This window comes from Larus michahellis, chromosome 21 (assembly GCF_964199755.1).
Source record: "Larus michahellis chromosome 21, bLarMic1.1, whole genome shotgun sequence".
In the NCBI taxonomy this organism is placed as follows: domain Eukaryota; kingdom Metazoa; phylum Chordata; class Aves; order Charadriiformes; family Laridae; genus Larus; species Larus michahellis.
This window is the reverse complement of record NC_133916.1, coordinates 6,869,775-6,896,175: the sequence shown is the minus strand read 5'-3', so window position 1 is coordinate 6,896,175 and position 26,401 is coordinate 6,869,775. Positions and strand designations below refer to the sequence as shown.

The 26,401-nt window shown below is 45.5% G+C and overlaps 1 protein-coding gene and 1 long non-coding RNA gene across 7 annotated transcripts in view; one reads left to right on the top strand and one right to left on the bottom strand.

Moving 5' to 3' along the window:
• The window catches only part of KCND3 (potassium voltage-gated channel subfamily D member 3), a 121,420-nt gene that overhangs the window by 83,551 nt on the left and 11,468 nt on the right, over positions 1–26,401 (top strand). For all 5 annotated transcript variants that reach the window (XM_074563947.1, XM_074563952.1, XM_074563949.1 and 2 more), the window contains exons 3-4: positions 7,870–8,032; positions 23,855–23,956. In XM_074563947.1, coding sequence (XP_074420048.1) covers positions 7,870–8,032; positions 23,855–23,956 — 265 coding nt within the window. The remainder of the gene's footprint in view (positions 1–7,869; positions 8,033–23,854; positions 23,957–26,401) is intronic.
• The window catches only part of LOC141733511 (uncharacterized), a 101,612-nt gene that overhangs the window by 72,047 nt on the left and 3,164 nt on the right, over positions 1–26,401 (bottom strand). The window lies entirely within an intron of this gene.

Below are 26,401 nucleotides of genomic sequence, written 5' to 3'. Positions count from 1 at the left end.
CTGCTCCTGGGTCCACTGAAACGCTTCCTCTTTCCAGACATCTTCTGCTCAGAAAAATAACAGCCCAGACATCATCTTTGGTGTTTCCTGCTAAGTCTTCTCAATAAATTTCAAATCAAAAGTAACTGCCAATTGGAGAAAGATCTGTCTAACCAAAAATGCTCTGAAATTCAGCAGGCTAACCAAAAAAAGAAAAAAAAAAAAAGTCTAAGAAAGCTTTTTCTGCTACATCTATCACTACCGAAACTGAGATTTGAGGATCAAAAACTTAGATGACAGCATGGCTGCTTGGTGATGCACGAAGCAAAAGAAACCTGAGATCACTTTTTGCTAGATATATCAGCTTTGCAAGAACTAAAATGAACAGAGCTTCCTCTGAAAAGCTGAATGAATAAACATTAGAAATAAAAGACAGTAAGGTGAGCAGGTTAAGACTGGAGATATTTTCTGCAAAGCGAAACTGAGGTTTTCTTTGATTCTACATTGAAGTCAATTCCTCTTTTTCTCAGAATAACTGTTTATTCTGAGAATAAACGGTTTAAATTTTCCTTTTTTTCTTGTGAAAACTAGTTAATGCTTTATTGAGATATCATAAAAAAAGAAAACATCCATTTTTCTTTAGTGAGATGTGTACGACAGAGTAAACTGCTGTTTCTGTTAAGCAGAAGACAATTACCCTGCACGTCATTTCTGAGCTATACAGACCAACAGGATGCTCTGGATTTCCATCCCTACCTCTGCTGCCTGCCGCTGTGACAGCGAGAGCCAAGGACGAAGGCAGTCGGTCCACATCTGCCATTAAGGGAGAGCAAACAGGCGGCCTCTGACATTATCTCTAAAAATGCGTTTGCTGGCAGAGCTGAAACGCAGGCAATTCTCCATCCAGAGAAATGTAATTTCTAGCAGTAGTTTGAGGGGGAAAGGAGAGGAGTGACGACGGTGAATTAGCTTGGGCTGGCCAAACGCAAAGAACAAACATCCATCTTCGTACCGTTTCAAAAAAATATTTGAACAAGCATGTTACCATCTTTTCAGTGAACGGCAATTAAGTATGTGCTTAATACTGAGCAAGGGCTGAAACAATGTGCTGAACTGGGACTACTGGGTTAACTGGTAGAGGTTCCCCATTTGCTTTGAATAATCCCTGTCGGCCACAACAAAGAAAGATTTCTAGCAGTTGGCACACATCTAAAAATGAAGAGCAAAGAAATGACTGACTGAGAGTCTCGGGTATGGTGCAAGTCACAATTTGCAGAGGCGATGAAATGACAGAACCTGAGTCAGGTGGATGACAGCATTAGTGTGGAAGGGATTATTAGCGTGAAAGGTATTAATAGAGGATATGCAAAGAGGCTCTCTCTCAGCACTCCTCCGACTGAAGCAGAAGATAAAGTTGCTTATGTCCCCATGAAGAAAGCCATTCCCGGCCTGCGGTGGCTCCGGTCCAGCCCGCGGGACTGGGAGGCGATGCTCCGGGTCGCCCCATCTGACACCAACACAGGTCTGCAAACGCGCAGGTCTCCCCGCAGGAAGGTGTTCACACTCCCATTGTAATCCCTTTCTCAAAGGTCTCTAATAACGTTTCTTCCCCTGCTCCTTCTAATGAATGGTAATAGAGAACACTTGATTAGGAGCCTTTCATCATTTTAGGACTAGGGGCTTTAGCTTTCTGACCTACTTTCTTTGCCAATGAAATTCCATTTTTAGCTTCAACTCAAGGTCTGAATGTTACCCAAATTCCGACCATCTGTTTTAACTGCCTACAGGCTGAGAAGCTGATCCAAGCCAGGAAGAATAAATGGAACCAGTGTGTGCATATATTAAGAATTCTCAACCCTCGGTGTATTAAATAACCTACTCAGTTTATTCCCAAGTCTACATAAACGTTCCCGTTTCTTTGGGCAGCGCCTGCTCTTGTTGTAAGGAACATTTACGCTACCAGTTGCTCCAAGACCTTCAGCTCGGTCACCTTTCTTGTACAAGTACAGGAACCAGCAGGCTACAACTGACCCTGAGGCCATCTAATCCCTTAATTTGGCTCTGGTGAGGGCTGGGACAGCATACCCAGAAGGACAGATGCCCCCGAGCAAGTCATTAGGTAATAACCCGCCTCTCTCTAATTCTCACTGTTAGAGAAGCCACAGAACTTCCATCTCCTCAGTGATCCTTTCTCATCCCAGGAGATGTAACTACGTGGTCTCGGTGTTAGTAAACAGACAGCTGACTGGTCCTTTCGTGAATCTCTAGCAAATTCCCCACAGCATCTGGAAACAGCGAGTTCCATGGAGGTAACTTCTTGCACTGCACAGAATTCCCTCTCGGTTTTAAGCGTCCTGTCTTCCCATCTCACTGCACGCTCACTTCAGTTAGTTTGAAAAAGGGCCTAACAGCATCAGACCTTTCTTCAGGATTTCAGATACGTGTCTCAGTCCTTTTATTACATAAAACTCAGTAACAAATAGGAATTTGTAAACCAGCACAAAATCAAAAGGCAACATTACCTGGAAAATCCCTACTAAGTAACTGCTGACCACAGCTTTACAAAAAATCAAAACAAATCCGAGTACTGACGATAAGCTTCTGCTGCTAGCACTGATATGCATCTACAGCACGCATCCCTCACAGCTTGGCTGATGGATGTAATTTCAGCAGAACATCTAGGGAGGATGAGAGCATCCGCAAAAACATTAGCAAATAAAATATGCCAGGGAAAAAGAAAACAGTAGTGTAAAACTAAGCCAGATATTGCAGAAGTTGAACGCCCAGCTGGGGAGCTACCCAGCTCAAAACAAGGCAGAAAATAAGTATATTTAATGTAAAAGAATCCTAGCATGAAATAGGCTCTGTACTTCCCCGGACACAGCTGATTTGCTGTTCAAGTCTGTCATTTGACGGCCTGTTTATAGATTCTTTGGCTTCAAAGCCATCATGGCTCTGTTTACAGCACGCTCTTTCAGGAGGCACCACGAGCCTCCTCACGTGTCAGGTTTCTCAGGCATTCATCAGCGCATCCCCTTCCTTCTAGGATTTGTATATTTAAAAAGCTGACATAACTTACCAGACTGTCCTTACGGACATGGATTACTGAGTCTGTGTCTGCAAGACACCTTCAGAAAACTTCTCCTATATTTTCAATATATCATGCCAGCATTAACTAATTAATCCTCACAACGCTTGTCCAGGACAGCTCTGAAAATACTTTGATCTCCCTTACGGACATGGAAAAATCAGATAGAAAGTGGACCTGTCTTTCCCGAGGCCATAAAACCAGCCCAAGTCAGCTTTCAGACAGGAGGAGCGCTTGCCCCATCGCTGGTTCTGCGTTGCAGCTCTGCGCTGAGTCCCTCAGACGGTATCCCTGCCTCCAGAGCCCTCCTCCCACCTTCCCCGTACACGGGAATTTAATACACCACAGGTGAAAGTTTGTGTGCCTCTGCTGAATGAGGCAGCATCATCTTCGCCCCCCAGGAGGTACGGATACGTGACAGGATAGAACCCGGCCGGGCAGGGAGACAGCCCACGCGAGCAGCACTGCGCTCGGAGAGCTGCGGGTTGTGCTGGGGCAACTCCAGCAAGGCGGACGGAACAGCTGATGTGGCAGAGGAACCGCGAATTAAACCCTAAACAAAAGGCCTAACTCTCCCCAGCCCCCCTACCGGAGCTGTTAATTCCCTGCTCATTCGTCATGTGCAAAAACAGAAAAGGAATGAGTAATATTTGCTTTTGTTTTCATTGTATCATTGGAAGTGACATGATCATTATTTCACTGGAGGTTCAAAGCAGCATTAGCATGATTACATTGGACTTGTACCTATTAAACGGAGGGACATGAGCTCCTCTGGGCTGTCAAACGCAACACGCACAGCCTTGCAATGCAACTGAAACATTCTAGCTGAATTTTAGACTTTTTTTTTTTTTCCTCCTTTGTGCAAATCAAAACATTCTACAGCGATTTACTCATGGTATAGAAAAGGATCTCTTGCACCTGGAAAACTACATGCTAATTCCATGCTTTATTCTATCTCTTTCATGCAAAAGGCTTTCAAAATCATATTCTATTGTACAGTACATAATGTTATTATTCCATCCTTACTGTCCTAAAAGCAGAAGCTTACAGGCTGGAGTGAAATCTTCTTTTGACTCTACTGTGCTGGGCAAAAGGTTAGAGAGATAAAGAAGCTCTCAAAGAGCTGTTAGTGCCAGCATGAGGCAGAAATACTAAATCACTTGAAGCAGCATTGTTTCTCTTGCCATCCTCCATGAGATATTGCAGCTCTCGCAGGCTGCAATAGGTGTGTGAAAACCACACGGTTTTGCAGCACTAAGGAAGCATCCCTTGGCCGCTTAAACGTAGCGACAGTTCTCCTCTGACCATCGGACCCGGGAGCCAGCTGTCCCCACGGTCTCGTGTTGGCCCTGTGTCCACAACCAAGTCCCCCAGGGGCACAGGAGCATGCCCCCGGGACGTGCTGCTTGCAGGGGCTCACTGCCTGCCCCGAGCCAGCCCTGGAGAAGAGGAGGGGTGCTGGGCTGACGCGCTGCCCACACACAGGTCTTCTACGGGTGAGGAGGAAGGCGCTGGGATACAGGTTTATCAGTTTTCAATTGCACTCTGATCCCCTCTGCACCTGGAGAAGCCAGCGGAGACAACAGCTACACAGAGCAATAATCCATGGCCCGTCGGCCCCTCCCCAGCTGTGTGCCTTACACCGGCTGGGAAGCTGGCACAGAAAAAGGCTGCTGGAAAAGAGCATCCTCTGAAAAGCTGTTTCGCTGTCCCCACAGAGTTGTTATTGCTGTAGCACTTTCCGATGCCCCTACACCATCGGATCTTCCAGCTTTCTGACTACAATTCCCTATTTGTAGGGCTGTGAGTGTTGCCCAGAGAGACAGGATCATCAGAGATGCTGCTGGGAGTCTATTTTTGGAGTGAGTCATTTGATGAGCTGTTCGGCACCTTATTTATCGCTGTCTCCAGCTGGGAGCTAAGCTGTGTCCAGACACCTCTGCCGCTGAAACCAGAACTCAGAAGCAGTGACCTCTATTTGATAACATTTTCTGTACTGACAGAGAGAAAAACAACAGCACATTATGCTGTCAGGGCTAATAGCTGCTAATTAGGGTGAGTGACATACGACCCCTTTTATAGCCAAAGAACACAGCAGTCACAGGACAAATTTTAAAAGATGTTGGAATTCTGCACTCACAGTCTTTTCCTGTCTGAGGAGTGACCACTTAAAAGTAATTTTCTATTTTGTTTTTTTCCTGCTGTGCCTGTTTAAGGTTTTACTTGAACTTCCCGTGATGTGTACAGCAAGTAAGAGTCTCAGTGTTTGGCGCTTCCTCAGTAGGAAACGGGGCTTTGAAGGGACACCAGGAGAAGAAAAAGGAACAAACTGAAGCTACGCCATTTGAACCATGGCATACAGGTGTAGAGGCTCCAGAATCGCTGTCGGTGCCCAGAGCACCGAAGGCACAGCGGCAGTGGGGCAGCTCCTCCAGAGCTCGCCCTCCCGTGCCCCGGCGCTCGGCTGAGGCAGCGTGTCCCCGCCAGCACGGCCAGGAAGCGGGGCGAGGAACTCAGCAACCCCGAACTGGTGGAATCTGTTGCCATTTAACTGGATTCCTGGCAAAATAAACAGGAAAGCTGTTTATCTCTAGGCACGTTCCACATCTAACCTAGCCAATGCAAAGCGTTTCTCTCTGGACGAGCCTGGAGCCCCGCACGGGCTGGGTTTACTCCAGATTCCTGGGCATCTGCCTTGCGTTATTAGCATTTGTAATGCAGTAGGACACGGGGGTCACGGCTGGGTAGAGCCAGAACATGGGGCAGCTCCACCTTGGAGGAGCCTGGCACCTGCTTAACCAAACAGGCAAAGAGTAAGTAACCAAATGCCATTTCATAAGCGGGGAACTGAGGTACAGGAAAACTGAAACGATTTACTGGAGGTCACATTAAGAGTCTACTGAATTTGCAGCCTCCTGTTGTTTTATTACGGGCTCAAACATCCCGTTAGACCCTGTGAATGTTAATCATTACCTAACTCTTCTATCTTCTTGCCGCTCTAATGAGATTATTGATGAATTACTTAAAATGCACTTTCTGTAGAAGTTTCTTTAGGTGACAAGTTGCCTTTTACTAAACAAATTAATGGGAAAGTTGAGTTCTCTCATTCCAGTCTGGGGAAAAGAAGTTTTGGGTTTAAAATGCCCAATTAGTACTAACTGAAATCCAATATTGGAGGATTAGTTGGCACTGTATCTGTTATAAATATGCCATGTGGCCATTAGTACCTCAGGCACCATCAGGACAAAAAAAAGTCACTCCAGCAATTAATATTGCAGTAGCTGCGTATGTCAATACAGGAGTAGAATAACAGCAACTTTGTGGGTTCATTCCAAACCCTATCATAGTCAAAATCAAAGGGAGGGGGTCTCATTAAGCGCAAGGGGATCTAGACCAAGCTCTGCCGAAGCACAGCTGGGTTTTACTCCAATCAAAGAGCTGGGGCATTTCCAGCCCTCAGTACCACCCAGGCTGCAGGGCAGCCCAGTGGAGCCAGAGAACGCGGCCACGGGAGCACGACGTGCCCTGCAAGCCCAGAGGGACAAATCCACAACGTTCTCTCCACAGAGAGCTCCGCAGTAGATCCCGGAGTCAGAGTTAAGTACAAGTTTTAGGTCTCCTTCCTCTGCAGCCTGCTCCAGCCAGTGCAGGATTTCTCACGGCAGCATCTCTCGTCATAGTTTTGCAAATGAAGTTCTACATCCCCCAGCAAAACCCTCCGCGCTGCAAGACAGTCTGATCTTTCCTGACGGCGCTTTAAAGCGCCTTCTCTGAAGTCCCAAGTAATGAGGTAACTCTCGGTCTGCGTGTAAGAACAAAACTCTACAAGACAGACTGTGAGACAGACACTTATTATTGTACTTTCCACAAATGCACAGAAGGGCTTTCTCTCCCTGCTCTGGGTCACTGAGATCATGTTTGAGGCATATGATTAATTTTTAGCCTTATTGTGTTATGGGGTGGCAGGAGAGAAGAAAGTTTTGGTGGTTTTTTTTAGAACAGTGTCAGATGAGGCAGAAGACCTTGTCACTTAGCAAGAGCTTTTAAACTATCTTTGCATAAAGCAGCAGCTAAAAAGTTAATAGACATAAATAGCATTTTATTGATTTGAGGTATTTTGAGGGGCTTTAATGCAGGTGAATCCAGGAGAAGGATTCTGCTTGGGATAATTAAGCCTTAGCTAGTGAAGCCTGAAGCATTTATACCAAAAAAGAAAACCAACCCAAAAACCTGAAAATACCAAAGAAATATACCCAGTGCAGAGGTTTGTCTGAATATTTTTCAGATGGTCCCATATTCCTGAGGATTTACCCTTTACTGAATCCAGACTTTGAACAAACCCCAAATTTCTGGGGTACAGAAATGGCAAGACGACTGCTGGGTTTTGAAATGGAAGTGTAAATCCGTCCTCATTTGCACCTGGACACAAGGGAATGCACATACATGAACCTGCTCACAAGCAGACGTATAGTTTTAAGATTGTTAGAGCTCACCTAGATGGAGAGGAGAGGTAGGTGCTAACCGAGCGAGGATGTGAATTTAACGTACCCAGCAGCTGCCTGGACTGGCACATCTGTTCTGCAACAAAAGTGCCTTTCTTTGGTTTAGCTTAATTCATTGCCAAAGTGTGGTGTAAATTGTCATCTCCAGGATGACAGCACCACGTGAATTGTGGATTTCTAAGCTTCGGTGTCTGACCTGGACACTCATGTTGCCGCGCACTCAGGGAACCTGAAGGGGCGTTTGGTGCCATTGAACTTGTCTGAAGCAGGGGCTTCCCTTTTTTTTCTTTCCCCCTCCAGTTATGGTGACATGGTGCCCAAGACAATTGCTGGGAAGATATTTGGCTCCATTTGCTCCCTGAGCGGGGTGCTGGTCATTGCTCTGCCGGTTCCAGTCATTGTTTCCAACTTCAGCCGAATTTACCACCAGAACCAGCGAGCCGACAAGCGGAGAGCACAGAAGGTAAGTCCTCCCGCGCTGCCGCCGCCACCTCTGAAACCTCAGCCCTTTCTTGTCAGCACAGGGCTCGCGGGACAACAGTGACAGGTCTGAGCGTTGCCCTCTGCAACGCACCTCCCCATCCGCCTGCAGGCTTTCAGCACACGCGGCTAGAACCACCCCTGCCCGCGGGGACGCAACCGGCCCACGGCACACACCGCGTGCTGGCGGGTCTTACAGGTCAGAAGCAACAGGGCTTGTATCGCTCGCCTCTGCTACATACCAGTCTGAAATAAATACACACATGAACACTTAAATCTTCAAGGGGAGCTGTTTATCTTTCTGGCTGCTTGGTTCCTGTTGTCTCTCTGGAGTTTTGAGGACACCCCTGCAGAAACCTGTCCTTAGCAGTACCCATATCCCCTCAGCGCTGCAGACTAACATAGGCAAATCACTGGGAATACATAAAAGCCCCTGGAAATGTCAGGGGATTACTGAATATTCCAAAATCCGAACAGTTTTTGCCAGCATAAGCTTACTGATTCACTGAGAAAGTATAACAGATTTATTATATCTCTATTTCAGTCTGCTAAATTACACCAAAACCAGAATCAGGTTTTTACAACAATGGCAATCTAAAGGTCTGGGGTTTTTTTTCTCTCCCTATGGAATGCTGTCTGCCAGAAATTCAAGGCTCAGGGGACCTGATGGAAAATAGTAGTAGCAAGATGTGCTATTTCTGCTTCAGGCGAGCATCTGGGCCATGCCTACTTCTTGCATCTCGGGGAGCTGACAGCAGAGCGCTGAGATACAAGACCTACAAAACCACAAAATTTGGCAGTCAAAACACATAAGGAGAGTAGCAGAGAGAGAGTCACGCAGGAATGAGCTGCAGCCTCCGTAAGTCACTGCTGGATTTTACACATACCTGCATTAGGTTTGGCATTGTACACGTGAAACATCAAACCGCTAATTTTGGGAGGTGTTGTTGAGGGAGAGTTGTTTCTCTGATTAGTCATACAACATAATATAGATTAAAAAAAAAAAATCTGAAGAAATCACAATGGAAGTCCACTTGATACCCCACATTCTTCAGTCAGCAGCTGGACAGTGGGAAACCAGTATGGATTGTTACATCCATTTAATCAATTTAAATGATTTGCAGAGCGAGTTGCCTAATGCAAGGCTGCACCCAGGCATAAGGCACCTGGATTTACCTCGGAGCAGGAACTGGCAGGTGTCAGCGCAGGGAAGGGCTGGAGCACCCACGGAGCGGTTTGCTAAGGGGACTGTGTGCGATAGCCCATCTAAGTAACGGCAGACTTTGAGAGAAAGCACTTGTTCTACTGCAGCGGCACAGAAACACAGCGAGAGACACAGCCTCGGCAGCAAAGAGATAGGCAAGACACACAAACGAGATCTGTGCACAGCCACGGATCACAACACAACGACGCTCCAGAAGGGAGTGCAGGTCTGTGCTGTCGGAGGCGGCTGTCCTCTCCAGGCAGCGCAATGAAGTTTCTTGTTCCGAGTCACCTTTTCCTGTATTTGGTGGACCGTGATCCACTCAGTGACAAGGACACGTACCGCCACCTTTGATGCCTATGTGATTGATTGCAGTTTTTATAAGGTTTGCCATATTGACACACGGAGTGTATAATTTCCCCCCATTTGAATTTCTAATTCCCTTGATATTGGATGAATTTCTGGGCTAAGAAAGTTTTCTCAAGTCAGAAGCGTGAGTAATTTTCACATGATCATCACCGCATGAATACTAAAGAGAAGGGAAGAGAGAGAAGCACATTAATGACAGTCTCTCTGGAGATGGTCAGGACGTACACGGGGACGTTCGGAATCTGCTTTGATAGCACACTTGTTCCACCATCATCCTCCAGCAAATTGAATCCCTTCTTCAGAAATAGGAAAGTTTTAGTAATAGCTAAAACTCTATCCCCATCGAACGGTACAAAGACATTTGCGTGGCTTTTTCAAGAAGGTTGGAAAAAGCTCTTTGCACTCTCTCAGTCCTTGAATATGAAGCGCCCACTAGTAGAAGCTCCTTATAAGCAGCGTTCAGAAGACACGGCTTTGAAGAAATAACACAGATGTCTTTCCTAAGATTCTAGTGCACTAAATAAATTATTTTTCTCTTTTAATTGAAGAGTAAATAATTTGTAGGGTATGTATTAGTATGAATGCTTTAGAAGAAGTTCTCTTTAGTTCAAGAATCATAACTTTTAAAATGTACAAGTAGGTTTCAAGATTAGGCTATAGACATTATTTATTTATTTTTTATGAACACAGACTGAAGTTTCCCAATGAGAAATAAAAAAGGCGAACGTCAAGTTGGCTGCATGTGATGTTCACGAATTTGAAGGTCGGGGTGTGAGCAAACCTGGGCTCTGCGGCACGGGGGGGGTTCCGAGGGGCTGCACTCCAGAAAACAGGAAAAGGCAGCACGGCCCCCATGTCCCTCTGGGCCACCATGTGCTCGGCCTTTGGCTCCTAACTGCCGAGGAGGCACCAGTCTAGCAGGAAGAGGTATTTAAATAGCAAGAATAAAATACCGGGAGGTGGCTGTTACTCATCAGCATCTATTCTTCAACTAACTGAGGAGATATGTTCCTTAAAAAGGAAAGAATAACACCAAAACCAAACCACCAGTGATTTAATCGCCTTGAAGATAAATTAGTCTTTGCCAAACCTGCACTGCAAGGGAATTAATTACAAGGACATCTGGCAATCTTAATTTATTGTGCTGTGTCATCAGATTTTGTCCTCTGGCATGCAGCGAGGACCAGGTCAATCCGAATGGAAGATGAATTGATCATTTCTGACAAGGTTCATTTTGGTAAAATTGTTGGGTTTTTCTCCCCCCCAAAGATTTTTTTTTTCCCCCTTTTTGACCGACGTGCTAAGAATAGACCTTCCTGACTTTGAAGTGATGCTGTTCTTTAGTGAATGTCACAGCCTTTGGTTTTAAGAGAGAACGTGACACTTAGAAGGCTTGACAATAGAATGACTTTGTAATTCAGATAATGCCGGAGTCTCTCGTGCTGTGTTCGGTTTGCAGCATAGACGCAGTGTGAAGGAGGAGGAGACAAGTATCTGGTGCTGGTTTGAGGACTACACCTCCCACTTTCCAACCCTAGAAGGAGAAAGCAGAGGCAGCTACTAACAGCTACTGAAATGCTGCTCCTTTAGCAGCAGGAGAAAAAGTACAACAGTTCAGTGTTTAGAAGTTAGAGACTGAGCGACTACAGCCCCGAGCCACGGCAGCGTTCCCACCAGAGCAGGGCAGCAGAGAAACGCAGCGCTGAAAGACTGCCAGGTAACACGGTCATGAAAAGAATAGATGTGGCCTTCGAGCCTAGTGCAGCAAAGAACCCACCAGCGCAGATTCCTCCCCAAGGCTTACGGGTATGCTGTAGCCCTCCGGACTCAGGGACTAGTCAGAAATCCTGCAAGAATAATCCTTCTTGAGTAAACTCTAGCTGCTGACAGACAAGTGTATCCCCATGTCTTTAAGCAGAGAACCAATAGTAAATCAAAGGTTAGTGTCTTTGCACAAACAGTAACAAAAATAAAGGAAGAAAGAAAGAAGAAAACACTAGACCTCTGAGTGAAAATACTTCTAGAAAGGTGTTTTTCAAAGTGTTACAGGAGCCTTTGTTGGTCCTTAATCTCCCAGGTCCAAATGACACTTGTCTTTGTCCAGCTTTAAAATAACTAACTCGGGTCCCTCAGCTGGAAAGATTGTGCTAAGTGCAGCAAAGTTAGTTCAGTCTGTTGTTATTTTTGTTCCTGGAATGATGCTTCAGAAAGGACAGCTAGAGATGCCTTTGATACCTCCCCAGACTGCTCCAGTACAGTCCAACTAATTACGGCAGTACGACCCCATCAGCTCCAGTGTCCCATTCCCCTGGGAAACAGGGGCTGGCAATAAGCCGCAGAGGAGCTCTCAGAAATGCGAGTTTCCTTAGGTGGGCCAGTGACTGACAAATAGCGATGTGCACTAATGGCTTTTCAGTAAGAAAAAATGGTAAGACAGAAAAATATACTGTAACGAGCGCAAAGCAGCATTACAGGTTAAGCCTATGCAGTTGTCAGCCCCAGCTCTCCGCACACCTGAACATCCACGCAGATGAAGATGCTGAAGTCCTCAAAGACGTATTGAAAGCAGTTTTGGACAGCCTCAGAAGGCACACGGAAGGAGAGTGGCAGCAGAAATGTTTGGAAATAGCAGCAACAGCCTAAAGCAAACTGGTCTCTGGCCCAGCCCTCTTTGGGCTATCATTTAGCCACCTGAGTTGTTGTAGATCTTCTCAGTTTGGGAGAAAACAACTGTTCAGAAAGGGGCCTCTTCCACAATGAGGTACGCCTCCTCACCTTTGCGCAACAGAGGGAGAACCGTAAGTGCTCAGATGCTGTGAAAAGAAACCCTGTTTAAAGTGCTTTTATCTTTTAATGGTTAGATTTGCTAAATGAGACAAGATACTGAAATGGCTGATGATCTCCGAGGGATTAGCATGGTTTTAGTGGTGCATTTCACAGGGGCTAAACTGAAACTGTCATCCACAAATACAGAACTTCAGTAACCACAGTGCTTGGTTTCAGGGCTGCAGTAAATATGCTTTTGAGGACTACAGCTTCTTAGTCTGTTCAATTCATTTCATTTATTATCTGGTGGCCTTTGACTCTATGAGAGCAAGCAGTGTACTGCAAAAGCCTTGAAATACATTTCTCATTTAATCCTCTAGGCTATAAGTTTCCAGGAAAGAACCAAACACCCAGAATTTAGGCAAGGAAAGGACTACCCAGGACAAAAAAAACCCACAACATTTTGCAGAGCCACTCACATAACACTATAACATAGAACTGAAAACTGTAATGCAGGCGATCAAAGAGTAGGTGGTATGAGTGAGGTGAAGCAGAGAAGTGGACACGTTGGCTGGTGGATGAATTAAAGCTTTCAATCACCGAGGCAGCATCAGCAGAAGGAAGGAAGGGACAAGGGAGAAGCCGTATCTTTTCAGATGGAAGTCGATGAGAGGGAGTAGATGGAGGAAGGTTATTCCAGACAGCGAGAGCTACTCGAGAGATGGTTGCACACAGGCAGCTATGACTCCGCGGGCTGATGAAGAGGTAACTATGGAGATGCTTAAAAGGGGCTTAAGCCAAAAGGAAGGAAGAGTAAGGACACAAACGTCTTCCTGATTGTTCCACAAGAGGCATGTTAGAAACAGCCTGTTCCAGACCCAGCCGTCACTCCCAGAGTCAGGGAAAACAGGGCTGCAGTCAGCAGAGCGGGTGAAGAGGGAAGATGGTGATGAAAAGAATGCTTAATACTAGATTTATGTCATCATCGTACCCCTGAGAAAGGCAGCCCACACACCTGTCAATAATGAGGCCATTATAATAATTGATTTGCTACAGAGCAGGGGAGTCAGCTTTGAAATGTTCTGTTTTTCAGCTGACACCCTAAATTTTGGAGGTGGGTTAGTGAACTTCAGTGCGTGGAACAGAACGGCCAGAAAAAGCGACTGGAGCAAAGCTGTGAGCTGTCTAAGGCAAGCTCAGCGACAGAACATGACTCAGTTCCCAGCAGGGGATGGGGTTGGGAACTTAAGGAGAGAGAGAAACAATAAGGTTAAAACTGGAGCTGGCTGACATTTAGAAAACATGTTTTTTTCAACCACAATGAATCTATGTGGAATATGTTTTTGTTGTTGTTGATATTTAAGTTTTTGACAGGGGGGGAAAAAAAAAAAAGAGATTTTTTAAACAAGATATTTCATTTTTACTGGGGTAGGCACCTCTTTCTGTTCTTTGTCTCCTGTTTGGTGTTTGTCATGTCCCCTCAGAGAGTTCAGGGGGAAAAAACCCAAACAAATAAACCAACCAGGAATCCTTGCTCTTTTCTTTCCTATCGTCCAGGAAAGCAAAATGGTATTTTTCATCAGTTCAGCTAGTTATAATTCCCTGGGTCCCAAATCACATAAGACAACTAGATGTCTCCTCTGGAAGCAGGGATTGAAATCAGTGAGCTAGAGCTTACAGGTTCAGCCTCCAAAGCAAGCCCACACATCTAAATATTAAGCCTGTTGTCAATAGTGGCCCAATGCCCAGACGAAATAACTTCCACACGTACCCAGGAGCCACTCCACATTTGTTTTGTGCCTTGAGGCCCTTTCACGTCACGTCTCAGTCATAACCAGATAACAGCCTGCAGTCCGTAAGAACCTGACTAATCCATCCTCGGGGTCCCTCCTTGGCCATCGCCACAAGAGCAAGTCCCCCTTCCCCACCTGTCGGAAGCCCGGGTTGCGTGTGGCAGCCTCTGTCCAGATGGCTCCATTATGTAGCACAGTTGGTAGGATTTGTAATGGCTGATGTTGCCCGCTTCATCCCAGATGTCTAAATAAACGCAAGCTGAAATTGCCTTGTCAAGGAGACCTGCATGCAAAATGTTCAGCCAAAAAGTGATAGGCAGCCCTGTCCTGCCTTGGAACTGGGTTCTCGTGATCAGATTCTTTGCTGTAGCCTGTCCTGACTAGTTATTTTACCGCTCTGCCCAAGTAATGCCGAATCGGGTGGACTGAGTGCAGTTTAGCTCCCATGACGTTCCCAGCCCACGTACCGAATACAGCTCAAACACTCCTGCGCCAACTGCAATATACGGTTATGTCTAGATTAACGGATATGGATATATCCGCTGGGTCAGGAAAAAGATAACTAAAAGTGGGTGTAAATGGTAGTAAAGCTTATTGCAGTTACTAATTTGTACCATGACAGTGATAAGAACAACATTTGTTGCCGACACACGTGGTGCTGGGATGGCACTAGAGGTCCCCAAGCCCTCTAACCACTGATGTCAGATGGATGGGAACGCTCTGCAGTCTCCCAGCACCTCTCTCAAGGGCCACTGCAGAATTTCCCTGCTGACACACCGCCAGATGTCCTACACAAGCCCAACTTGAGGAGTCCCAGAATCTCATTACTCCACTCCTCCCACTCCACCCAGCAGCACTGGTCTGCAAAGTCTGACTCAAAACAAGCCTTTGTTGTTTGAAGGTCATGAAAAATCCCATCAAACAGTAACTGCTGATAACTTCAGCATCATGTCAGGCAATAAACTAGCACAAGGCAGGCCCTCTCTGGGCATGAGCAGGAGCCTGCCGTCCTTTTTTGCGTCCCCACTACAGCCATTCACTGTTTTGACAAACTTCGATGCTGCAGCAGCATCACCCTTCTGTGCGTTCCTCTCTGTGGTTTTTTCCACACATAAAACTGGGATAAATCCACTTCTTTTCCTGGCTCACTGGATTCTTGCAGAGTTAGTTCACGTACATGTACAAGGTTATAAAGTGAAACCATCGTATGGTAATAATATTCATACCCAGGATTTTAAATTTACCTATCTGAGCTTTTGCACGAGCAATTCTTGCTGACTCACCGGCCAAGGCAGCAGAAATGACAGCGTGTGCTTCCCTGACCAGTCACGGGGAACAAGCAGAGCAACAGTAAGTGCTGGCAGAGAATGGTTCATGAGCAGGCAAGGAAATCAAGAGCGTGCATAAAGCTTACAGATAGTTTTCTAACAAAATATCTATATGGGGAAATCACAGCCTGCCTGCAAGTACCATGCAGGAAGAAAAAGCAGTTCAATCCACCAGACAAATTGCTCCATAGGAAATCATTCCTCATTTCCCCTCTTTGTCACAGTACAGCAGAACTCTTCTGTTTACCACACAGACGGTAATTCCAGCCACCTGTTCCCCATGGCAGAACGGCCATTTAGACCCAACTCAGCATTAGCTCCGAACAAATACAATAATAAAGAGCAATTCTACACGTCGTCCACGCACTCCGGTACCCAGGCGCCAGTGCATTTCTGTGCACGCATAAAGCATCAGCTTCGTTAGCGATAGAGTCAGGACAATTAGGAGCCATTCTAGTAGGACACACAGCGATGCTGGGATGCCGGAGCAGTGCGTAGCCATGACGACTGGGCAGGTTACTGGGGACAGCGCGGGATGCTCCAGCCCCAGGACAGCACGCCGGGCTGGCTGCTCCTCCGCATCTGCCACGGCGTGGCACACAGCCAGCCCGGCGAGGCCGCCAGCGTGAGGACGTGAGCCACGACACACATTCTGCTAAGAGTCTTCACTTATCAAACAGGACCAGGGGATGTGCTTGTGGCAGGCTTTTTCCCCAGAAGCCTAATGCAAGAGATTCATCCCCAGAGACCCCAGGAGCAAGGGGAACAACTAGGAGAAGCTTGGGTAAGACAGCTAATTGCAACACACAGCAACTCTATTGGCATCTGACCACTTCTGAGCAATTTTCATTTGCCAGCAAGCAACACTTCTCTCAATTAATGCTGAAAGCTCGTAGCACAGAGAGGTGGGATGAAGCACAGCTCCCGGCCCTGCCTGGAGCAGCAGCATCCCAGGCTCACGCTTAACCCCAGTCCTTCTTGGTCCCTGCCCCTCGGAGACAACACGCTCCAACAGCCAGCAAGCAGGCCACGAGGCAGGGAAACAGCCCCCCATCACCTCTTCTCCTTGGGCTCCATTCCACAAGGAAGAACAAAAGGCATGAGTTTTACAAACTTGCCTTTTTTTTTTCCTCCTTGAGTTCCATACAAAAGTTTTGTGGCCGTCCTCCCCATTCCCTCCCATGTTTTCACCATCTTCTGGGGAAGGTGCGAGCAGCACAATGTGAAGCAATTACCTTTCATTTTCTGTAGCTAACCACAGGCCTCCACACCATTAATTAGCGTTCATCTATCAGGTCTAGTAAGTTAGCATGTGACACTAGATCAAATTCTGTTAATTTCTCCATCCCCTGAATACTTTATAGCTATTAATTAGGGGTGTGAGCTGTGTGAAAGATGTTATAAAAGTGAGATCTGGAAACACAGACAGACAGATAAATCACAGGCAGACAGATGCTCATCACACTTTGCATTCAGTAAGACACAGAACCCTATTTTATAATAATAGAGAACAACAACCTCTCTATTAATGATGCAGAAAAAACATCAGGCTCTTTTCTTGAGATGATGTTTATTAAGTAAGACGTTTCTGGACAAATTCCGACACCCTAATTTACACCCTGTAACACTTCTAACTCTGACAAACTATACCAGGTTCCCACTACAATTCGTGTGGCACCTCTTTGACCACACATCCCTGCAGCAGTTTTGACACAAACTCTAAAAACTGTTACAGCATGAAGAATACAAAAAAGCGTATGTAGGAATTTCTTTTATTATTAGTTCGAGAGGCAAATTGAAGAGGCGCCGAGAGCCAGCGCTGTCAGGCAGCTGGACCAGCAGCGTGGGAACCTCAGGAGAGAGGAAGCTTTGAATTTCAGCCAAGATGCAGTAACTGTGTATAACATACTGCAATCAAGCAAAAACTGTCCGCAGGGTCAGTTCTTACAGAGATCAAGGTCTGACTGTAACCCTTACTGGGTGGATGGATAGACGGATAACTACAAAAAGGTACTAGAAATAAGCAGGGCATCTACAGAGGATAAAAATACCAAATGGCCTCCAAAAAGGCTTACTACTTAAATGTTAAGCAAAGGAATAACGTGAGAGTTGTCAGACTCTATAAAAAGTGAAGTTGATTCTGTTCTTCCCTGTAGAACACCGCAAACACCAGAAAGGGAACTGTCTATGTAAAAAGAAGACATCAATACAATGGCAACTGAGTAAAACTGGCAACAAATACATGCAGTTTGGAAATCAGGAGAAATCTTCCAAATGGAAGAATGGAGTTCTAAAATAAATGCCCAGTAGGAGCAAGAGCTTCACTAAGTTTAAGCCAGAGCTTAAGTTCAAGAGGAAAACGTACAAAGGGAAGTTTGCAATAGGAGAGGACCAGTCCCAGTGCCCCAGGGGCTTCCTGACCGCCCTGCATTTCTCTCCACAAGTTTTGCATATTACAACACTTTTTTTTCAAAGTTCTGTGTTTAATCAGCCAGGATATCTGTGACTAGTGGAGAAGCCGAGATCCATTAAACTCCATATTCTGTGCATTGTTCTATAAATAGATCGAACATCATGTTCTTCAGTGTTGGAAAAGATTAAACGATATAGTGCATTTGAAATGATGTTCTGTTGCTTTAATGGTGCCAAGGGTAAGGTAGGATTAAAAGGAGAGGCACAGAGGAGGGGAGGGGAATCTTTCATCTCTGGAAAGTAATGAAGAGGCCCAAAATAAGATCAAGGTCTGTCTGTAAGTGGTTCTATCAAATTATATAGGAATATAATGAGTTCTACACTATCTAATTTCCATATGCAGCTCTACAACATCTCCCCCAAAGCAAAAATGACAGAATATTTAAACTTGGCTCAAAAGCTCTTTAATGTAAAGATTTGAGAGGAAGGAAAGTCCGGATGCGCAGACTTTGCTTCTTAGGAAAAAAAGGTTAAAAACGACAGAAAGATGATCTGCAGAAACTAACTCTAACACTGCTGTAACTCCGCTGCCTGCCTATTACAATAGCCAGATGGAACCGTGGCTAGCAGAATAACAACTAGTACTTATTATATGGGCCATTTGCTTTTTAAACAGCCATTATTTCACTCAGCATTCAAACGCATGTAATAACCCCGAGTCCTAATTTGGCAGTCCAGCCTGTTTCCAGGCTTTGTTAAAGATGGCACATCAGCTTCCCAGAGCCATAAGTAGGACAGATGATCAGCGTTGCCTGATTATATTGAGGAAAGCACTCCACAGACAGTAGATTCATTTAATTTCTTGTCCACTACTATTTTTGAATGCTTTTTAAAGACGAAGAATTTTCCATTTTCTGCTTGGCAAGGAAAAACTACCACAATAGGCCGGGGAGCGAAGCTGTTTTCCACCAGATGAAGGTTACATCCATTCCCTTTCCAAGTTACATATGTGCACCGAGTTCCCACTCAGCAGTACGAATTGAAGCCTTCCTGATTTCTTTCTGAATTTTATGCTAAAATTAGCCAAAGGTACCACAGGCGAGATCATGTTAGGAAGGTGAGAACATAACTACAAGAAAATACTTTTTTGTCATCCCATACTCTAAGCCCTGTTAAGTCTGCAGAAAATCCTGTTTAAATGTACAATCTGCTTGTTATCTTTTCCATAGCCTAAAGTCAACCATGTTCTTTCCATCTAGAATTTAAGTCCAGACCCAAATTAGCAACAGATACAAAAAAAACACAAGAAAATCAAGCACTTACTGAATGGCTGTGATATTTCACCTTGGAAGTAAAAATTGGATCAAAATATTCTGTTGATTACTTCTGAGAAGAGCTTAATTTCAGCCTTAAAAGACCAGTGGTGTACACCTGCCGCACCATTGGACTCACCACAGCAGTCGGCAATAGATCTACTCACATTCAAACTACTAATTGTTTAGGGAAAAAAATGGGAAGCACTGTTAATTATCTCGTGTAGCTGCATTTTCCGCCAGGAGTGCTTTGTGTGGTTTCAGCAGATGAAGTTAGATAGGATATGGATTGGAGTATCTCTCCTACGAGGAGAGGCTGAGAAAGCATGGACTGTTTAGCCAAAAGAGAGGGCTCAGAGGCATCTTAATAGTGTACATAAATATCAGTGGACGGAGGGTGCAAAGGGGATGGAGACAGGCTCTTTTCAGTGGCGCCCAGTGACAGGACCAGAGGCGACGGGCAGAGACTGAAACACAGGAGGCTCCACGTCCCTGAACACCAGGGAACACTTTTTCAGTGTGAGGACAACTGAGCACCAGCACAGGTTGCCCAGGGAGGTTGTGGGGTTCCCATCATTGGAGGTATTCAAAAGCCACCTGGACGTAGTCCTAGGCTAGGCTGCCCTGCTCGAGCTGGGGGGTTGGACCAGAAGACCTCTGGAGTCCCTTCCAGCCTCAACCATTCTCTGAAGGATGCTGCTAATAACAGCTCCGGTCTAAGAGTGGGCAGGAGCGGACACGGGACCCGTACATGTAGTACCTGACATACGTGTACGCCAGCCATCTCCTTGCTCAAGTGCAGAAGATCTGGAAAGCTTAAGATGTCTGGCAAATATGAAGTTACGTCATAGGTTGTAACTTAATAGTTTATTATACCACATAAATCAAGAGTGAACATTATCTCCATAAGAACTAGACGAAAATCATCAATAAATAATAATTAGCTGTTTCCTGGGCCTGCCATCTGGTAAGCATTTTTCCTAGCCAGCAACTCCTGCTCCTTGCAGTTCTCCAAAGCAGCTAAAATATGAAGACAAGCTATTCTTTCTTCGTTTTCAGTCCCCCTGGGAAATGTAGATACCCAGGATGCTGACAGCCACTTACATCATCCTCACCACCATACCTCAGCACTCCACACGTACAGGGCTTCGCTGGCCTTCCTGCTTATTCCAGTTCCTTAAAAAGCAGTAAGGAACCAGAAGTTATTGAGACCTGCCTTCCATCTTACTCTCAGGAACACGTGGGCTCCAAGATAACCAAATTAATCATTCTAACCTGTAAGTGGCTGTCATTAGTATTATTATTTTCATCATATAAATTATCTTCCAGATTAGGTCATATGCATTTTGAGATCCTGTGGTTTCCTAGCAACTCCTCTTACCACTCTACATGCAGACACAGTGTGCCGTTTTCTTTTCCTTTTTTAGACTCTCTGCACAGGGGTTATATTCAGTAACAGTGATCTCAGGCCTGGCCCTGATGACCTTTAGTCTGTCACGTTTGTGGGATGAGATGCAGAAGACAGCTACCCGCCACACCCCTCAAAAGGCATTTGCAGCAGATGCCCAGAAAAACATGGTCCTCCACACGTCCGTCTTCTGTCCTACAGACCAGAAGCCCTGAGCTCTGCAGGGCAGGGATGACAAAAGCATACCCATACATGTTAAAAACTGGCTGAATTTGGAAGACCCCATCAGCATAATTCTTTAGGTTTCCGACAGCAAAATATGTGACAGTACGTAGTACGGTTCCCTGCAAAATACTGCAGCTTCAAAGCTTGCGTGGGGTGCCTGAAGTGCAAGGCTTTTGCCTCTGTAATTTACTCCTCACCTGCCGAAGCACCTCCGCCAGCTGGCCAAGTCCAGGCTGATGCATTCTAACAGATAGCACAAAACTCCTCCGGAACAGCCAGGTTTTATCTGCTTCCACGCTCTAACTCGAGTCCTGCACTGCTGCCAGGTGCCCTTCAAGTCCTCAATGCACTTTGTTCAGTCACATAAGCCAGTGTCCCCCCCACCGCTGCGGTGCGGGCAGAGCGCTCTGCTGCACTCCAGCCCTTTGTTACTGTTGGGCACGATCGAAATGCTGCATCCCGCGTAAACATATGGCACGTACCTACATGTCACGGAAAGCTTGTCTCACGTGATAGCTATGCTTTCCAACTAATGCACATTACACCCAGACTTCCACATAAAAACCATGAACTATGGCGTTAGAGGTGTTTCTAGTCCAATGCAGGAAACTGTCTGGAGGGCCAAACCAATTTTAGGCACCAATTTTAATTAACTTCTCTAGCTGAGTTAATCAAGATATCAACCAAATTTAATCATGATGGGGGCACGAAGTTAGGCGATGTGACTATCCCAGACGATCTTTTGTGTAAGGAAAATAGGATTAACTTCTGTCCTGCCCCACTGACATTTTTTAAAATAACGATGTCTGTTCTAAACTACAAAAGCTATAGGGCTTAATTATTTAGATAGCTAGTGGCCCTGTTTCAAAGAAGAAAAGAGAACAGGCCTCAGAAATGAACCATCTTCAGTCCACGTGGAGTACAGCTATTAATATTTGATCCCCTGCTACCCTGGAGGCAGAGGGAGTAATGTTCATTACAAGAGCCTAAGACCAAATCCACTTTAACAACTGACTGAACTGAAGATGAGGATGCAACCTTTCCGCTATAGGTGAGGTGAGTAAGCTGGGGGACTCTGGTAATTCCTTCAGCAAAGGAGCCGCTATTTTGTCAAGCACCAAAAGAAGTGGGAGCCTCCCTGTAAGGACCATCCCATGATCCAATATCCAGTCCTGATTACAGAAGAGATAAGATTGTTGCAAAAAGTAAAGAACAGAGACTTAAAGGCATATACTTGCAAATAGAAGAAATAATTTAATGTAAATGTAATTAACAGGAACAGAGAGACAATGCCACGTAACTGGGAGATGGAATATCCTTCCATCCCTTATCCCCTGCTCTCTCCCCCTAAATCATATTCGATAGTAGTGGTCTCTGCGGGTTTTGTTCCGGATGACAGTCTCAGGAGAGTCTCATTCAGGGCCCAGAGCAACACAGCAGTTTGGGAAAGCCTTCAGACAAACTGAAGATCCCGTTTCATTTTCCTGCAGCACCTTCAGTCTACATCCTGCAAACACAACTGGCGTCCCTTTCACAGGGCGACCAGCAAGTCGTCAGATACCCTGGCCCCAGTACAGAGTAGCTTCCATCAGAGATTTCGCTCTCATATACTGACCTGGAGTGTTAATGTTAAAATGGGACACTGAAATCTAGGTGAAGTATAGAAAAGAAAGTCAATTTTGGATGTCCCCATTTTGGGGCGTCAAAAGAAGACCTATTTTTCAGACTGGTCATAGTCTGTGTCACCCAATTAAAGCTGCAAACTACTATCCTGTACGTGTCTTTCCCTGAGAAATTGTCTGCTTAAGCAGAGGCTCCTAAGGTTAAACAAATCCTTCAAATATGGAGGGCCAGAGTCACTCACGCATGTACATTAATAGAGCTCCTGGAATTATTACACTCTCTGGACCCACTGCAGATATTTGCCTCTTGGCTTTACTCTTCCTACAGCGTATACCCATTAGCACCTCTAATTAGAAAGGAAAATCACGAGTTCCATGTTATTTAAAAGATTATGCAGCATTTTAAACTACAGCACAATGTAATTATTTTTTAATAGCCACAGCTATTGCACGTATTTACTTTTAATGGTGTTTGAGTCATAAATTAACAGTAGAAAAGAAAAAGGCAAATCAGCGCTTGACAGAGAAACAGGCAACAATTGAAAGGAAAAACTGAGATGCTAAAACCAGTGGGATCAAAAAGGAAGAGCGCCTGATGAGTTTTTCTTGTTCACTTTATTCTGGACGACTTTTTATCATCTACCTGGTCCCCCTGGAGGTCAAGAAGGTCCGGGATAAATAGAAGTGAGAAGAGTTGAGTGTCTGTGTTGTTGTAGAGTGACTTCTGTCAGTTTGTCAAGAGATGCATATTTTTGCTCAGTCTTGTATTATCAGATACGGACGTTAATGACCTAGCACTGCCACTGCAGAGGCCAGCCTGCTGTCCCCGAGGGTCAGGTGTCAGTGTGCGAGCTGCAGTACAAGCAGAGCAAGTGACAACACAGATGTCAGAGCTGAAAGAGAGAGAGGATTAAACAACCAAGCACGTTAGAGAGAAGGTGAGCCACGAAAGCAGCGTGTGTGTGCAGCACGTGCACGCTGCTGGGTCACGTACACTCATCCTATGCCAGGAGTACGTCCAAGACAAGTGTCTCTACTTGCTGTGCACCTCACCACAAAAAAATTACCATTAACTTTTGAAAGGATAAACAAACCTGCAATACCCCATTTCTGATCTCTGGAAAGGCTGTTAACACTCTGTGGCAGATGATGTGCTTCAGACATACGTACTCATCTACTCCTGGGGACAGACCTGTGCCAGCTGTCCCCAGCAGCACCTTGTCCTGCCTGCGCATCCCTTGTATTTCACCCCCAGGCTTTTTCAGGTAGAGCAAGAACCTGAAATTCCCTTCCTCCCGGTATTGCCAGCACAGGACCGATCCCTCAGCGTGCCATGCTCTAACTTCAGCTTGTTTGCCTTCACAGAAAGCCCGGCTTGCAAGGATTCGAGTGGCCAAAACAGGCAGCTCCAACGCTTACCTTCACAGCAAGCGCAACGGCCTCCTGAACGAAGCCCTCGAGCTGACGGTGAGCACAGAGACAATATCCCCTTCCACAGGGTTTGAGAAGCTCCCTATTCTCGCTCCTCTCCCTGGGCTCCCTCCCTTTCTCTCCCCATTGCCACCTAATTGCTCATTATCCAGCATGGCAGCCTCACCCCCGGAATGGCATTATACTATAATTGCCCTCTCGTGTACTGTATGTACCATGGGGAGGGACAGCTGGAATCCAGCTGCAAGACTGGATAGGAGGAAAAAGCTTCCTCAGGCTCCTCCTTGAGCAGTGAAAGGATCTGGGCTTCCAGCAATGACCAGGTTCACAGTTCCCTTAAAGCTCTCCGGGTGATGGAGCTGTTGGAGCTGTACTGATGTATACCACCAGGGTCTGCCTATACTATAAACATCCACCCGCTTTCAACATGCAGTTACTTATTTTCAAGAGTCTCCCTCTAACATAGACTACCAGGAGGTATTTAAAAAACATGTCGACGTGGTGCTGAGGGACATGGTTTAGTGGTGACTTGGCAGCGCTGGGTTAACAGTTGGTCTCGATGACCTTAAAGGTCTTTTCCAACCTAAGCAGTTCTATGATTCTATCTAATCATGCCCAACAGGACGAGAAAATATTCCCTGGCTCCTGTTTCAGGCAGTTTGGTGGTGGGTTTATTTTTAACAGAAAGGCCTCTGGAGGCTAATACTAGCTATTCATGAGAAGAAAAGTTTTAAGTGCGTCAGATTGCTCAGCAGAATCAGTGAAAATGAGAGGAGGTTATTACATTAAGCCTGATCAACACCAGAGCAGGTATTAGCACATTTCATGGGTTTCATTTCAAATAAATCAGCCTTTCATGCACATGGGGAGCAAAGAGCGAGATGAAGAATCCTTAATTGTGCCACCCGAGCGGCCTAGCACTTCTTCGTGCATCCTTACTTGGGGCATAATCCTTCAAATGTCTGCTATTTTCCCTGGCACGCATCCTTGCTTTTGTAAAATCAAAGCCAAAAACCTTCTCTGCTCATGGTGAAAGCTGCTCACGAGGGCCCGAGCCCACTCCTACCCAAGTTCAGTGGGAACGGCACACAGAGGGAAATTGCGCAGCACCTTATTTTGCACGTAGGATGCTACTCAGTGCAGACCGAGATAGAGGAATCTGCCCCTTTACAACTGCAGTAGTTTTTAAACTGGCTGTACAAAAGCACTCCACATGAAGCACAGATTCGGAAGGTGGGATGCCCAGATCAGTTTCTGTTCTCCCCTCCAAAACAAGTTTGATCTTTCTGACTACACATCTAATGTTGTCTCCTGCTCTGCGAATGGCAGCAACACTCAGAAAATCTGTTTCCTGAACCATATGTTGCTGTTGAGCAGTTCAAGAACAGTTTCTTTATAAAGAATATGAGAGACCAAGAGGACTGGTCGCACCTAGTCCAGAGCCTTATCCCCACAAAGGAAAGGCTCGGGACAGGGATGCCAGCTCAGCTGAGATTCTGATATTTCATTACCCGGGAACATGCAAAAATTTGAATACAAATTTAAACCTTCCTTTTGAGCTTTAGATTTCTAGTCTTTAAAAATGCCAGAAGAGCTTAGCAGGGACACTCAGTTTGCACTTGATCTTCCAGCCTGTCATCCCAACAAGAATCTCCTCACTTCTCTTGTCAACTAAAACTCCCTGCCAAGACCACGTACGGAAGAGCAGCTGACGCACCAGTGCTTAAGTCCAAAAAGCAAGAGGTTGAGAGAAATATTTGGCTGAATGGGTTTATTTCCTGGCATTTGCCTAAAAACGAGTGGAAGAAGGGTGATTTTGTTGGCTACAAAGCTACTGTAGACACAGGAAGGAAAACAAAAACATTTCTAAAAGGGTTCTAGAGGATTTCTTTTACCCATTAATAATTAAATTTTGATATATAGTAGCACCTAGAGCAGGTATTCCCAAGCTTTTCTGGGTACAACTTGCTTTCTGGTGGGCTTATAGCTCTAAATGCTAACGTGACTCCCACATAGCCCACTAAGGTCCACAAATCCTAATCTGAAAAGCACTGAATATTGTTTCCATTTGTAATACTACTCTGCAAGAAAATATCCCCACCATAAGGAACCTCCTGTTGAAATAATCAAAGGCAAAGGGTACAGAGAAGTAAAAATTACCATCCACCTGTGACATATGGGAGCATAATTTACTAAAACAAGGGCTTGCCAAAGCTGTGCCTGGCATCCGCACGGCCACCAGGAAATGATCTTTGACTACCCAAGGACTAGCCTCATACCTGAATCAAGAGCCAAGACATGTCTCTCCACCCACAGGTAGTGGCATTAATTAATTACCAAACCGCAGAGCATCCTTTGTTGTAAAGGCATACATGACAGTTTTAATTCCACAAGGCAAGATTTTATGTCCTGTCGTTTTACGGCAGGAGAACAAACTATTCTTGAGAGTACAAAATTGAATGACAGCATAGTCTAGCCAGC